We start from the raw sequence: 16,315 nt of genomic DNA on the forward strand, positions 1-16,315 counted from the left end.
TTCAAGAAAAAATGACCCCATAATCTCTTGGAAAGGAAATAAGTGAGACAAAGCTGGAGATCTAGGCCTTTTCCTACAACACCAAGAAGCCTAATGAGGGAAACAAGGAACCTGCACAACACTACAGGGTGGTAAGGCACAAGATCATACCATGGGGCTTAAAAGGATTGAGACTAGAAGCTCCTATGAGCACAAACCAAGAACCTCAGTCCTTGTTCTAGGAGCAGTCTAGAGAGAGAGAAGCTGCAAAGTACAGCTGTGCCCAATCAAATTGTCCCTGAAACCAAAAGCCCACAATGGGGGACCAACTAGCTTCTTGATCTATCCAGAGATAAACTGGCCCTCAAAACTGATTAATCTAGGCATTAGCACTAGGGAAGTGAGGTTAGCATCAAGAGAAGCAGCAGATGGTGTCTTCAGCATTTGCACTGGAGAGAGAACATTTAGAACCAAAACTTCCAGAACCAAGGACTGGTCCCATCTCTGGATTCATACAATACCTTTTCTTGTTAGAGTGCTTGATTCCCCAGGCACCAAGGAATTCTCATTTCTCCACTTTCTCTTAATGTTATGTTTTACAGCAGAGAACAGAAGTTCCCAGGGCCTCCCACAAATTTAGAAAGAACTAGAGATGGTTGAGGACTTACTGCTGTTCGGAGAGGACTGAACCTCTGTAGCTTTCTCTAGTGCTGCAAGTGTAATTGGCACCAACCTTTGAGGTTTCACTAGGCAGAGTCACTGAGGAAGGCCCTAGCATTGAAAGAGCAGCACCAGCCAACTCCACCAACTTTGGAGCTGGAGAATGGGTCAAGAAAGGCCTTGGTGCAGCAATAGTAGGGATCCCAGAGGACTGAGTCTCCCTTTTCTCAGAATCCTAGTACCTATAATATGCTCTGTGTTCACAGAAGGCTCCCAAGGCTTATGGTGCCTCATCACAGTGGGAATACGAAGAGCCCACTCTGAAAAAGATTATTATTATTTTCATCCTGTAATCCATTTTGTCAACTCTGTAGCTAATACACTGGAAACAATTTAAGCAGTGACTGTGTAGAATATTTCAACACCTTTATGAACATTCCTCTTTTATTTTTACTGTTCATGTGTTACAAAAAGAATAAGGGTTCCCTGTCCTTCCGTCTGAAACCACATTTTGTATTCTCAAATCAGGGACTGTTATCGGTTTCCAAGATGTATAAAAAAGTATTGGTCACTTTCACATAATTTCTTCTGTCTGTTTGTTTACCACATTTGGAGCTTATCTTCTCTAACTCTGCTAATACATAGTTAACTTTATGAGGTTTTACTGAAACTTCGGCATCTTCCGAACTGTCACCTGTATTTGCTTGCTCATAATTCCTCTTCCCGTTTGTTTAAAATTGGAAAGGTAGTTATTTACTACTTCAGCCTTCCTGGAGTCCTCCATTATTTGTTCCTCTGATTCTTGAAAGAGATCTCAAAGAGGTCTTATTTTTGACTTAACTATATTCTGTCAGTAGGTTTCATCTGAAGTCTGTTTTTTTTTTTTTTTTCCCTTTTTTGGATCTCCAAAACAACCACCACATTTCACCACTGGAAGACCCCTAACAGACTCTGTTTAAGTTAAACTTCTCTCTGAAAACTGTTTCTCCACTATTGTGACAAGTAACACTTAACACTGTTGTAACTGAAACATTAGGGGAAAAACCCCTCTATTTTAGTCAATTAGTTTACTCTGCTTTTGACAACACTCTGTACAATCATTTTTATTGGTTTTCCTGTTAATGTGAATGCATCATATACAGCAGACCCTCGCTAGAATGCGCGTCTTTATAGCGCAAATTCGGTTATAGCGTGGGACTGTGCATGGATCCCAAATTTAATTACCTTCATTGGAATCCATAGTAACGCTGTCCCCGCATTAACGTGGGACCACGCATGGATCCAAAACCCCGCGTTCTAGCAGGGGTCTGGTGTACAATAGAAATAGAAAAAATTAAAAGATAGGAAAATGTGGCAGGGGCAATTGAAGTACATGAAATTACTTTAGCTTAAGTTTTGAATTTGTCTTGATTTTAAGTCGACAGTTCCCCTGTAACTAGCATTATTTAATTAAAAAAATATATATATATTTATTTACAGTATGTAAATTTAAGCATGTGTGTAAAACTTTGCAGGACTGGGGCCTAATTTCAGACCTCCAATCCCCGGAAGGGAAAATACCTCCAAAAATCTACATGGGGGAAGTTGAGCAAATGCTTGAATACAAGTCAGCTTGCTATGCACTGAGCCTCAATCATTATCAGAATGACTTTCTCCTCATATAAAAGCATTGTATGTTAAATTGTCAAAATAGTCACTATGCTTTTAGCTTCTCTTATGAAGTAAAGTAGGATGCCAAGCTAGGTTCCCAGAGACAAAAGCTAGCATATAAACAGTATTATTTCCACTGCCTTACACGCTTAGTGGGTAGGAGTCCTCTCTCACCCCTTTCAGTGTCCAGATACCTCCCCCTATTTCTACCAGATTTCTATCCTTCCACCATCAAAGGCCATAACTGCCATCCTTCTTTCAGCCAAGGAGAAATGAACTGGGACTGCTTCCAGAACCAGTGCAGGGGCGAGGGTTAGCTCTTGAGTAATAATTTCCCTTGGCTATGTTGTTCTTGCTTCTTCTGAGGCAAGGTCTACACTATAGACTTATATTGGTATAATTATGTCACTCAGAGGTGTAAAAAAGCCATACTCCCGAGCAACTTAGTTATACTGACCTAACTCCCCTCCATGTAGATAGTGCTATGTTAATGGGAGAGCTTCTCCCATGGACACAGCAACCACCTCTCAGGGAGGTGGACTAACTATGCCAATGGGAGAAGCTCTCCTGTTGGTGTAGCAGCGTCTTCACTAAAGTGCTACAGTGGCACAGTCACACACATTAAAACAAGCCCTCAGAGTACACTGAATTAAAAGACTTAACTAGATCAAGGTCGCCAGTAATTTACATTTAATTCTTGAACACAAGAAGTTAAGATTTCTCAAGAGTAATAAACTGACTGTCAAGTCCTGACATTTATAAAACAGATACAGATTTAGATTCTCTCTTTTCCAAAGGTGCTAGCCTCATGAATATTTGAATACACAGGTATTCACATTATTAGTTACAGTGCTGTAATTCAACAAGCTACTTTCTTTTGTTATTTGCAGCTGTTAAGAGATACTAGAACAAAAGTCATACTATGGCCAGCTATAAGATGATGATTTTGAAATTTAGGTTTTGCTAAATCCATATTAGTATTTTATTTTGGGGACTGTAGCTGCTAGCTGGAAATTGGCTGGAAATAGGTACATAAAGATTGTTATAGTATCCCATACAGCTTCTGGGTGCAATGAGTGAATGTTTACATAGAAGAAATCAATGAAAAGGAGGTCTGACTCAGTGTGGGACATTTACAGCATATTAAGTCCATTTCAAAATAATAAGAAATCTAATTGATGACCAACAGTCATTGTTCAGTGAGGGGCTGGTAGTTAGCCATAGGTTCCCACAGGCAAAATGGAAAAGTAACTCATACATTTCTTTTGTCCATGGTATTTTATGAAGAAAAAAGTTGTTTAAAGTTCTAAGGTAGAAAAGCTAAGGAAAGAGCAGACATTTTTCAGATGCTTATTTATTCTTACACAACATATTTTGAAGAAGAGAAAAAATGCTTACTTGCAAAAAACTTGAAGTCTGGGGATTCCACTTTTCTTCTGGTCTTCCATGCCATGTGTTTAGTATGCTTAAACAGACCTGTAGAAAAAAATTGTTAATAAGATAGAACATAAAATCCACAGGGACAAACTCTGCATAGTTAAATTAACGTGACGTTTAGACTTACAACAACATTTTTAAACTAATATGGATTTGTAGGGCATCAAAATATATTGTGAACTATGCCAGATTAGATCTTTTTGAAAATCAAACTTTGAAATGGTAGCCAAATTAAACTATACAAATTATAGACAAAGTTCAACTAGGACAGTATGCTAGCAAATGAGTGAAACAGATAAATTAAAAAAAAATATATCACAAAAAAGTCAAACTCTGGAGGTTCCAAAATGTATGCATCACACAAATTCAATATCCCTGAGAATGTAATGAATTCTTCCCTGCCTTCCCTTAAAAATACAGGTTTTTTTTTTAAAAAAAGGAAAAGGAAACTATTAAGCCAAACACTATAGGTGAACGCTATCACACACAACTATATCAAGAGAGCATGAACATTCTTGAATGCTTATGTCGGACTGGACTCTCTTTTTCAACAGCACTTTTGTATTGAAGACGGGAATGTCTGAAACTAGATACAAGACTGGAACAAAATCAAGGAAAGGGATTGAATAGGGGAGTATGAGAGTAAGAGTTCAAGGAGATCCTGAGTGTCAGAGGTTCAGCCCAAATGAAGGCCATTCCTTAAGTTCCATACACTGAAAAGGGGCCTACCTCAAAGCGTTCTGAAATATAGTCAGATGCAAGGCCGGCTCCAGGGTTTTGGCCACCCCAAGCAGTGCAAAAAAAAAAAAAAAAAAAGCCCCGATCATGATCTGCGGCGGCAATTCGGTGGAAGGTCCTTCGCTCCAAGCGGGAGTGAGGGACTGTCCGCCGAATTGCTGCCGAATAGCTGGACCTGCCGCCCCTCTCTGGAGTGGCCACCCCAAGCATCTGTTTGGCAAGCTGGTGTCTGGAGCCAGCCCTGGTCAGGTGCCACCTGAGAAGTAGCACATGCAATGGCAGGTGAGCATTGTCAACAGGGTCCCAGAAGTGTGTCTGCTTTAAGCAGCCTCTTTCAGAGTCCCTGTAGCAGTGGTGGAGGAAACTCAAGTGTGATGAATATTAAAAGTTACACAAGAGTAGTTTATGGAGAACAAAAAGACAGTTTGCATTCCTCTTTCACCTGCAATTACCACCCTGGGACCTATGAAGGAATCCCACTAGTGAGCATCCCCAGATTATTTTGAGCACCCCCTTGAAAATTCCCACAGGAGAATGGAAGAATTAGTTGCTTGTTGGTGTCTGAGGAATATTATTGCCAGGGTTCTCAAGTATATCTATTTACGTATCTTAGGTAATTATGTGGCCTCCATTACCAAAGTATTTGAGCAGGGGTAGGCAACCTATGGCACATGTGCCAAAGGTGGCATGCGAGCTGGTTTTCAGTGGCACTCACACTGCCCGGGTCCTGGCCATCAGTCCGGGGGGGCTCTGCATTTTAATTTAATTTTAAATGAAGCTTCTTAAACATTTTTAAAACCTTATTTACTTTACATACAACAATAGTTTAGTTATATATTATAGAGTTATAGAAAGAGACCTTCTAAAAATGTTAAAATGTATTACTGGCACGCGAAACCTTAAATTAGAATGAATAAATGAAGACTCGGCACACCACTTCTGAAAGGTTGCCGACCCCTGTATTTGAGTATCTCAACACCCCAGTGAGGCAGAGAAGTACTACTGTCCCTATTTTACAAAATGGGCAACTGAGGCAAAGAGACTAAAGGTAAAATTTCTGAAAGCATCTGAATGACTTGGACTAAATCCCATTTTCAAAAATGACCTGGCAATTTAGGAACACAAGTCCCTTGACTTTCAATAAGACTTATGAGGTTTTGAAAATTTTACGCTAAGATATTTAGGAGCCTAAATCCCATTTTCAAAAGTGACTTGGTCTCTTTGGATACTTATAACACAAGTGCTCAGCCTATGAAATCTGGTGAGGAGGATGAAATAGATGATGACCTTCTAGTGAGGTTTGCAGTTCTCCCCCTCAGATGGGAAATATTAAAAAAAACGAAACAAAACAAAACAAACCACTAAATTGTTGCAATCTAGTCCATACTATAGGGAAAAAAAGCCCCAGGGTAAGTCATTTGTGGCAGTATCCAGAGAGGGGGTGAATTCCATTAGTAATAGGGAAATCAACCCAATGTCCCTTCACTTTGGAAGGCAAATTTAACAAGCAGCTTCTGGGAGCCCTCACCAACATATAATTAGTCAAGAACAGCTGATAACCTTGGCTTCAAGGAGGAAAAATAAATTAGCACTTCTGCATATACAGTGCATAAAATAAAAAATAAAAAAGATATATTAATGTATGCATAGTACAATTAATGATAAACTGCACATTTATTAAAAAGTTCTCTCTCTCATGCCAAGGCAGAACACAAATTCTGTATGTATGAAACTTGCAAATTTCACACTTCCTTTCCTGGTTTGCTCTTCCTCTGTGCAGTTGCTGTGAGTTACAGTCCGGGTGGATAAAAACCAATGATTTAAAAAAAATAAAAAATATAATTTTTATTTAAATTGGGTTTTTTTTTTTGGATAAAATGCTTTTTGAGGAAAAAACCTATCTAAAGATAGTTTTAATTAAGATACATGATAGCTCAGATCTCTCATCAGGGAATAGGGATTATAAATTCTAATTCTATAGTATGAGACAATATATTCATGTAATGTTTAAGAAAAGTTTTGTAAATGAGTTCCAATAGTTCATGATTAGGGACCCTAATCTTATGGAGTTCCAGCGGCTTCTGTATAGATTATTTAGGTTAATCTTTCTATCTACCCAATGGGACTAAGTGCTCAGCATCAAAGATGCTTAGTTTGCAGTTCTCAAACTGTGGATTTGTGTCTCCAGAGATAACGTGCTTGTTAACACCAAAAATGTTTTAAAATAAATAAATAATATATAGAGGTAAGAAATAACAGACCTCAAGTCTATTGTCCCTCTGCAAATTTGTGTACGCAGAGTCAATCCCTTACCTCTCTCTAAAAGTGCAAAGTTTCAAAAAGTTCAATGAATAGAAGATTGTTGGGGGCAGAATAGATCTGGACAAAGAGAAGAAGTCTGGAGATAAATGTGAGAAGCGAGGGACATATGCTTGTTTTGTTAAAATATTATAGGTTTGCTATTTAAGTATTCTGGATTTTTTTCTTCATGTTGTCGTTTTAGTTAAATAAAACAACTTAAATGTCTGTCTGGTGATGTTCTCCTAATACAGCATGGCAAGAAAATCCTCCAAATATTAATGATTAACCTATTGAATTGGAGATAGTTCACCTCCCAATGACTTCATAAATATCTGCTTCAATTACCTTTGGTAAATGAAAACCAATCATTCATTTTCTGATATAGCAGTAAAAATAATCTGAAAAGTTTTCAAAATAAATCACTGTTTAAAAATGTATAGTGTGTACTTTTCTAAAAATGAAACCTATGTCTATCCCTGAGTTGTGAAGAATAAGTATTAAGGTTATAACAACCAACAAGAATGAACTTTTATGTAGAAAACCATGATTAAATCAAGTCTTCCTGACTAGTGATTTAAATCAATTTGATTTAAATCAAATCCACCCTGGTTACAGTAGAGAAATTTAAAATAACCTTCACCTCTCAACTGTAGTTGAGACAGCATGAGTGAACACAGGCACAAGCAAGATTCTTTTCCATTTCACTTTGTTGCTAGCACAACACAAAGCAGGGCAGCAGGACAGACAGACATACCAAGAAGTATACTTGAATACTGCATTTCATCATGATAACTAAGTTCAATGCACATTACCTTGCCATCATTGTAAAGGTTTGGATTAAATCTCACACTATGGCCTCCAGTTGTTTCCAGATTCACAAGTGGAGGTGAATTAGGATAGTCTTGTGGAAAATATACATCAAATTCAAAGCAACCATTTGCATAAGGGGTGTCTGCTGGGCCAGTTATGAGCACCTATCATATAAAAAGAAATGTGACAAATTGCAGTTTTAAACATTTTATAATTGGTATCTTGAGAGGTTACAGGATAAACTTATTTTTCAGCTCCAGTTCTACTTTGAAAATAATACCTACATAAAAATGTCATCGTCTTACAAATCTGTCTAACCTGGTTGCGTTAGTGATAAATCTAAGTTGTTAATGGCTCTCTCTCCTGGTAGCACCACCCATCCAAAGCAATTTAGAGGAAGCTAAGTCTACTCCTTTTTTGTACATCAGTAATAGATTGTTTACTAAATACCAATTACAGGGTCATTCGGAGTGTGTCTATACTGCAGTTAAACACCCTTGGTTGGTGCATATCAGCTGACTCAGGCTCGCAGGGCTTGGACTACAGGGCTGTTTAACTGAGATGCAGATGTTCAGGATTGGACTGGAGCACAGGCTCTGGGATGCTGCGATGGGGGAGGGTCCCAGGGCCAGCCTGAGCCCCACAAGCCTGAGTCAGCTGACATGAGCCAGCCACAGGTGTTTAACTGCAGTGTAGCTATACCCTCAGTTACACCTCTGCAAGCCCACTGAAGGCAGTGGGGTTGAACAGGAGCCACTAATGGTATACTTTGAATGTAATGGGGTTGCACGAGTATATGTATGGGCAAATTTTGGCCTGCAGAATCTATTGCTAGAGATGAGAAGGAGGAAAGAATCCGACTTGACTTTTAAATCCTGGGCTAAGTCTCAAGGGCTAGTAATTAGAAAAGAGATGGCTTTACTTGTAAATTGAGCTTATTTTATATGGAAGTTATTGAGAAATTGATGTAGAACTGCAAGATACCATGTTTATATCCACTTTTCAGAGCAGAACCTCACTTTTAAAAAAATTCCAAAAATAAAATTATGCACCTATTATTTCTTTCATTAATCTGGCCCCTCTCTCCAGTTTTAACAGAAGTGAACACACAGAGAATGGGTATGGAATAAATACCAAGTTGCTAGGACTTTGTAGTCACCTACAGGAAGTTTATTTAGAAGTTACAATTGGCAACAATTAAAATGGTAAATTAAATAGTCATGTTTCTCATGACTATTTAAAAATATTCTCCTAAATGTTTATTCTACTGAGTGCAGAGTCAGAAAGCACCTTCGTTTCTTACCTTCATGATATCAAGCCGTTCCTCATCACAGCGTACAAAGACACTGGATGAAGATGAAAGTGGCAGCGATGTTGAAAGAGTCACAGCTTCTTGAGCAAGACGTCGAGCCCTGGCAGCACTGTTTGCATCACTTGCATTTTTCACCTGAGACATGTAGTGGTAATTTACTTTAAAAACTAGTTTTCCATCATCATCTTCAGAAACCATTTCAAATGTATCTAGAATAGTGAAAATAATATTTTTATTGCATCAGAAAAATAACGGTACTAATGGATTGATGTTGAAAAAGTGTCAAACTGATACTCATTGAAAAGTTACATGCCATGTAATCAAAACATATACGGCCCTTTCACTCCTCTTTTCTAGGCAGTTTTGTGAGTTAATATAGTGACCACAGAAAATGAAGCATAAGCAGTACTGGGTAGAATCAAGTACAGTTCAGCAGGTTTACAAGCTTCCATGCACAACCATGTTAATGTACCTCAATTCTGATCTATAAAACTTCCTGTTATTTCAGACTAAGCACATTGTGGTCCTAAGAAATGAACAATAATTCTAGTCATGGATCAATTTGGAGCAGACTGCCAACTATGTTTAATACGGGTAAATATTCATAAAAGATTAGAACAAGACCAGATTTTTTACCATTTGTCATTAAATGAAATTTGATACTTGGTGCCAAAGGTGAAAAAATAGCACCACTAACTCTCCCAGCTCCATACTCTGTTTTCATTGGCAATAAGCTGAAAATGAAATTGATACTAACATAAAAGATAATGTAGCCAAAATGACAACAAGACCTCGATTTGTGACATAAAAACTACTCTCAAAATAACAAATGATTTGTCAAGCCACCTTCAATACTAGTCCTGGCTTCTTTTTCTGAACCCCCACCCACCCAAACTTCTTTGTTGTGTAACAGAGGAATGGCAGTGAACTGGATCCACACGGGCAGACCACTGTGCTAGAGTAGAGCCCTACTGAAGTCAATATGGGCCTAAACATACTGATTCAGTTGCAGGCTTTGGGCCTGAGGTAAGGTTTTTGCAGAGCCTAGGGCTGTGACCTCTGATATGGACCCATGTCCCTATTGGCTGTTCAAAGCTTGATGTGAGAGTGGGATGAACTAACCACAGCCAACAATTTATGAACAAGTTTAGCCCCCTTTTCTGTTTATGAATTATCCTTGAAAGACTAATTTTTTACTAGTTTTCTTTCATTATTATTAGAATGGCTTACGTGAAAATATCTGAACCTACGGATATCTCAGAAACTATTCACACAATGACTACTGCTATGACTATTCACGATTCATTAAAATCGCAGCAATGCAGGACTGGGAAGTACCTTAATATGTCATCAAATCCAATCTGCTGCACTGAGGCAGGACTAAGGCCTGGTCTACACTGAAAAGTTAGGTTGAGCCAGCTACATCACTCAGGTGTGTGAAAAATCCACACATCAGAGCAGCACAGTTAAGCTGACCTAACCCTCGGTGTACACCGCACTAGAGCAACCAAAGAATTCTTCCATCAACCTAGCTACCGCCTCTCAGGGAGGTGGATTACTTATGCAGATGCCCTCACGCATAGATAGTGTCTACAATGAAGTGCTACAGTAGCATTTTAAGTATAGATAAGCCCTAAATATTATCTAGGCATCTCTGACAGATGTTTGCTAACCTGTTCTTAAAATCCTCCAATGACTGAGACTCCACAACCTTCCTGATTAATTTGTTCCAGTGCTTAACTACCCTTACAGTTAGGAAGTTTTTCCTAATGTCTAACCTAAATCTCCCTTGCTTCTACTTGAAGACTGTTACCATATTCCCCATCAGTCTTCTCTTCTCCAGACAAAACAAATTCAGTTTTTTCAATCTTTCCTCTTAGGTCATGTTTTCTAAACAGTCTATAATTTTTTGTTGCTCTCCTCTGGACTTTCTCTAAGTTGTCGACATCTTTCCCAAAGTGTGGTGCCCAGACCTGGACATAGTATTCCAGCTGAAGCCTTAACAGTGGGGTGTAGAGTGGAAGAATTTCTCGTGTCTTGCTTACAACAGTACTGCTAATATATTCTGGAGTGCTGTTTGTTTTTTGGCAACATCATTACATTGTTGACTCATTTAATTTGTGATCCACTGTAACCCCCAGATCTTTTTCTGGACTACTCCTTCCTATGCAGTCATTTCCCATTTTGTATTTGTGCAATTGATTATTCCATCTTAAGTGTAGTACTTTACATTTGTCCTTACTGAATTTCATCCTAGTGTATTTCATGCAATTATCAAATCACTTAAGTCCCATGTTATTGCTTCTTCATGCTACCAAACTCAGAGAGCTTTCAAGAAGGCCCACAAAAATTTCTGGTGTGAATACCCAGTAACGTGAGTATTTATGACTAGGGCTGTTGATTAATCACAGTTAACGCACGCGCGTAACTCAAAAAAATTAATCATGATTAATTGCAGTTTTAATTGCACTATTAAACAATAGCAGAATACCAATTGAAATTTATTATAAATATTTTGGATGTTTTTCTACATTTTCAAACATACTGATTTCAGTTACAACACAGAATACAAAGTGTACATTACTCATTTTATATTATTTTTGATAATTTTTACAGTGCAAATATTTGTAAACAAAAGGTAGTATCTTTCAATTCACCTCATACAAGTACTGTAGTGCACTTTCTTTATTGTGAAAGTGCAATTTACAAATGTAGAATTTTTGTTGTTACATAACTGCACTCAAAAAAAAAAAATGTAAAACTTTAGCGCCTACAAGTCCTCTCAGTCCTACTTCTTGTTCAGCCAACTGCTACGACAAACAAGTTTCTTTATATATGCAGGAGATAATGCTGCTCGCTTCTTATTTACAATGTCACCTGGAAGTGAGAACAGGCACTTTTGTAGCTGACTTTTGTTAAACATTCCATGCCCCTTTGTGCTTCAGCTACCATTTCAGAGGATGTGATTCCATGCTGATGGCGTGTTAATTAAATAATAATGTGTTAATTAAATTTGTGACTGAACTCCTTGGGGGAGAATTATATGTCTTTGGTTCTATTTTACCCGCATTTTGCCATATTTTTCATGTTATAGTAGTCTCAGATGATGCCTCAGCACATTGTTCATTTTAAGAACACTTTTGCTGCCGATCTGACAAAACACAAAGAAGGTACCAATGTGAGATTTCTAAAGATAGCTACAGCACTCAACCGAAGGTTTAGGAATCAAAAATACCATCCAAAATCTGAGAGGGATGGGGTATAGAGAATGCTTTCCGAAGTCTTAAAAGATCAACACACTGATGTGGAAACTCCAGAATCTGAATCACCAAAAAAGAAAATCAACCTTCTGCTGGTGGTATCTGACTCAGATGATAAAAATAAACAGGCATCGGTCCACACTGCTTTGGATCGTTATCGTGCAGAACCCATCATCAGCATGGATGCATATCCTCTGGAATGGTGGTTGAAGCATGATAGGACATATGAATCTTTAGCGCATTTGGCACATAAGTATCTTGTGACACTGGCTACAATAGTGCCATGCGAAAGCCTGTTCTCACTTTCAGGTGACACTGTAAACAAGTAGCGGGCAGCATTATCTCCTGTAAACGTAAACAAACTTGTTTGTCTGAGTGATTGGCTGAACAAGAAGTAGGACGGAGTGGACTTGTAGGCTCTAAAGTTTTACATTGTTTTATTTTTGAATGCAGGTTTTTTTGGCACACAATTCTACATTTGTAAGTTCAACTTTCATGATAAAGAGATTGCACTACAGTACTTGTATTAGATGAACTGAAAAATACTATTTCTTTTATCTTTTTTACAGTACAAATATTTGTAATAAAAATAAATATAAGGTGAGCACTATACACTTTGCATTCTGTGTTGTAACTGAAATCAATTTGAAAAAGTAGAGAACATCCAAAAATATTTAAATAGTATTCTATTATTAACAGTGTGATTAATTGTGATTAATTTTTTTAATTGCTTGACAACCCTGTTCATGACTCTCTAGAAATGCATCTCTGAACAAAATATTGTCTTACAATTATTCATAGAAGTAAATAAATTGGTTAAACAGTTGTTTTTGTAGTATTTGTAAACCCCCCACACAAATATTTGAGAAATGATTATTTATATTATCATAGCATCTAAGAGCCCAGTCACGGACCAGGACCCCATCATGCTAGGTGCTGTACAGACACAGAACAAAAAGACTGTTCCTGCCCTGTACAGTTTACAATTTTAAATACAAGACACAAGAAAACAGAGGGATACAGAAAGATAGATGGGGGAAACACAAGGAAACAATGTTGGTCAGCAGTGGTCTCTGAGAACTAAAAGACAGACAAAGATCGTTTTGTAACTTGTATTAAGTACGGGGGGGTTTCACATACATTTGAACATAGAATCATAGAATATCAGGGTTGGAAGGGACCTCAGGAGGTCATCTAGTCCAACCCCCTGCTCAAAGCAGGACCAATTCCAAACTAAATCATCCCAGTCAGGGCTTTGTCAAGCCTGACCTTAAAAACCTCTAAGGAAGGAGATTCCACCACCTCCCTAGGTAACCCATTCCAGTGCTTCACCACCCTTCTAGTGAAAAAGTTTTTCCTAATATCCAACCTAAACCTCCCGCACTGCAACTTGAGACCATTACTCCTTGTTCTGTCATCAGGTAGTACTGAGAACAGTCTAGATCCATCCTCTTTGGAACCCCCTTTCAGGTAGTTGAAAGCAGCTATCAAAACCCCCCTCATTCTTCTTTTCTGCAGACTAAACAATCCCAGTTCCCTCAGCCTCTCCTCATAAGTCATGTGCTCCAGCTCCCTAATCATTTTTGTTGCCCTCCGCTGGACTCTTTCCAATTTTTCCACATCCTTCTTGTAGTGTGGGGCCCAAAACTGGACACAGTACTCCAGATGAGGCCTCACCAATGTCAAATCGAGGGGAATGATCACGTCCCTCGATCTGCTGGCGATGCCCCTACTTATACAGCCCAAAATGCCGTTAGCCTTCTTGGCAACAAGGGCACATTGTTGACTCTCATCCAGCTTCTCGTCCACTGTAACCCCTAGGTCCTTTTCTGCAGAACTGCTTCCTAGCCATTCGGTCCCTAGTCTGTAACAGGGCATGGGATTCTTCCGTCCTAAGTGCAGGACTCTGCACTTGTCCTTGTTGAACCTCATCAGGTTTCTTTTGGCCCAATCCTCTAATTTGTCTAGGTCCCTCTGTATCCTGTCCTACCCTCCAGCGTATCTACCACTCCTCCCAGTTTAGTGTCATCTGCAAACTTGCTGAGAGTGCAGTCCACGCCATCCTCCAGATCATTAAAGAAGATACTGAACAAAACCGGCCCCAGGACCGACCCCTGGGGCACTTCACTTGAAACTGGCTGCCAACTAGACATGGAGCTGTTGATCACTACCTGTTGAGCCCGACGATCTAGCCAGCTTTCTATCCACCTTATAGTCCATTCATCCAGCCCATACTACTTTAACTTGCTGGCAAAAATACTGTGGGAGACTGTATCAAAAGCTTTGCTAAAGTAAAGGAATAACACATCCACTGGTTAATCTAATGAAACTACTACAACCTGAAAATGTGGATATGGGTAACCTTCTGCATGTGAATAGTCTACTGTATGAAGTTATTCACATGTGCAAATCTTTCCTGGACTGAAGCCTCAATGTATGTTTTTAGAATTTTTCTTTCTACACAACAGTATTACACAATATTAATACTTCTTAACTTACCAAATTGGAGTTTTTTCATGACAGCCACATACTTTTCTTCAAGGGACCTTAAAACAGACAAAGGCTTGGGCTTCACAGAAGCCTTTTTGGAGTATTCAGCCAACTTCTTTTCTGTTATATAAAAATTTGAAAGTGATGTATATTTTTCCACACAAGATTAAAATCTGATCTTTTCTCATTTACTAGTGGCGGGGGTTTGACAACGATACTGAACACGTATTCCCCACAAGTGATGACAAAAATCAGCTCTTTATTTCAGACTAAGTTTTGCTTTACAAATAATGTAACTGTAAAGCTCAAACTATCAGCTTGCACTGTGAATTTAAGATAGTTTTCTTAACTTTTTATAAAATTCCATGTTTCCCTACCCTATAGACTTATAAGTAGAAGACCACATATATTGTAAAATTTATGTTACCATAAGAGCTATTCATTTTTGGTTTCTTTAATTTCTGTATAGACACCAAATGTATGAAATTTCTTCCATTTTAATCCTTAATTTAGGCTCTCTTTGTTCTGTACTTACTTTACTAAGAATTTTTTTTTCAAGAAGTTTAATTGCAACAGCAGAGTTATTACTTTGTCAGCTTTTCTCATATTCATTTTCCTCTTAATGTTAAACAAGATGTTACAGAATTGTGATAAAAACTGGAAGATACAGCATTGTCCCTTACACTAACCAGTTTTGTATAATCTGATCAAGAATTTTAAAAACGAGTGCCAAAGTTTCCCAGGAAACTGCTGGGTGTTCAGCAGTTTTGAAAATCAAGCCACTTAACTCCAAAATTAAAGACTTAGGGACTAGATTCACAAAGGGACTTAAGCATTGCAATGCTAAATGTTACAGTGCCTAACTTGTAGGCACTTTGATACCAAGTGGAATCTACAGCCCTGAATTAGGCAACGAGGCTCCCTATGCGGGGGGGGGGGGGAGGGGGGTTGTTGTTAGAGAGAGAGAGATGCCTAAGAATGGGATCCAAAAAAGCCAGCGCACTGAATGGGGAGCTGCCTAAACTAGTCAACAGGAAATTCCAAAGGGGGGGGGGGGGTGTTGAGTCCTAAGCCCTGCCCTTCAAAGGGACTTGGGACACCAATCTCTACTTGGGAATCCCCTCTTCTGGAGGTAGGCGCCTAAGCTGCTGTGGTTTTTTGGTTGGTTGGGTTTTTTTTTTCCTTCTTCTTTGTCAAGAAATGCAGGAGGTGGCAGCCCCTTACAACCTTTAGCCCAGTGGTTAGGGTACTCACACAGAATGTGGGATACTCAGGTTCAATTCCCCACTTCTGCCTTATGTGGAGAAGGGATCTGAACTTAAGTTTCCCATTTCTCAGGTGTGTGCCCTAGCCCCTGGAGTAGAGACTCATTCTCTCTCTCTGGCCCAATGCATGCTTAATTATTTATTACATAGTGGAACAGCTTCAACTGGAAATATTGAGAAAGACTCATACCAGAATATCCCATAGCTCAGTGGTTAAGGGACTCACCTGAGAGGTGGGAAACCCATATTCAAATCCCTTTTCCACATCAGGTAGAAGAGAGAATTTATTCTGGATCTCCCACATCCTGGGTGAGTGCCCTAATCACCGGGATAAAGGTTACAAAGGAGCTGCCTCCACCTCCTCATCCCCCTGCCACAGGTGAAACAGGCCGGGGAATGCCTACTTTGAGGAT

At 38.9% G+C, this 16,315-nt stretch overlaps 1 protein-coding gene across 1 annotated transcript in view; it reads right to left on the reverse strand.

The window, feature by feature from the left end:
* Positions 1-16,315, reverse strand: part of BIRC6 (baculoviral IAP repeat containing 6) — a 310,956-nt gene that overhangs the window by 17,244 nt on the left and 277,397 nt on the right. Inside the window, 4 exon segments of the mRNA XM_054021501.1 lie at positions 3,688-3,765; positions 7,578-7,739; positions 8,879-9,096; positions 14,647-14,757. Coding sequence (XP_053877476.1) covers positions 3,688-3,765; positions 7,578-7,739; positions 8,879-9,096; positions 14,647-14,757 — 569 coding nt within the window.

The sequence above is a fragment of the Malaclemys terrapin genome, chromosome 3 (assembly GCF_027887155.1).
Source record: "Malaclemys terrapin pileata isolate rMalTer1 chromosome 3, rMalTer1.hap1, whole genome shotgun sequence".
NCBI classification, from domain to species: domain Eukaryota; kingdom Metazoa; phylum Chordata; order Testudines; family Emydidae; genus Malaclemys; species Malaclemys terrapin.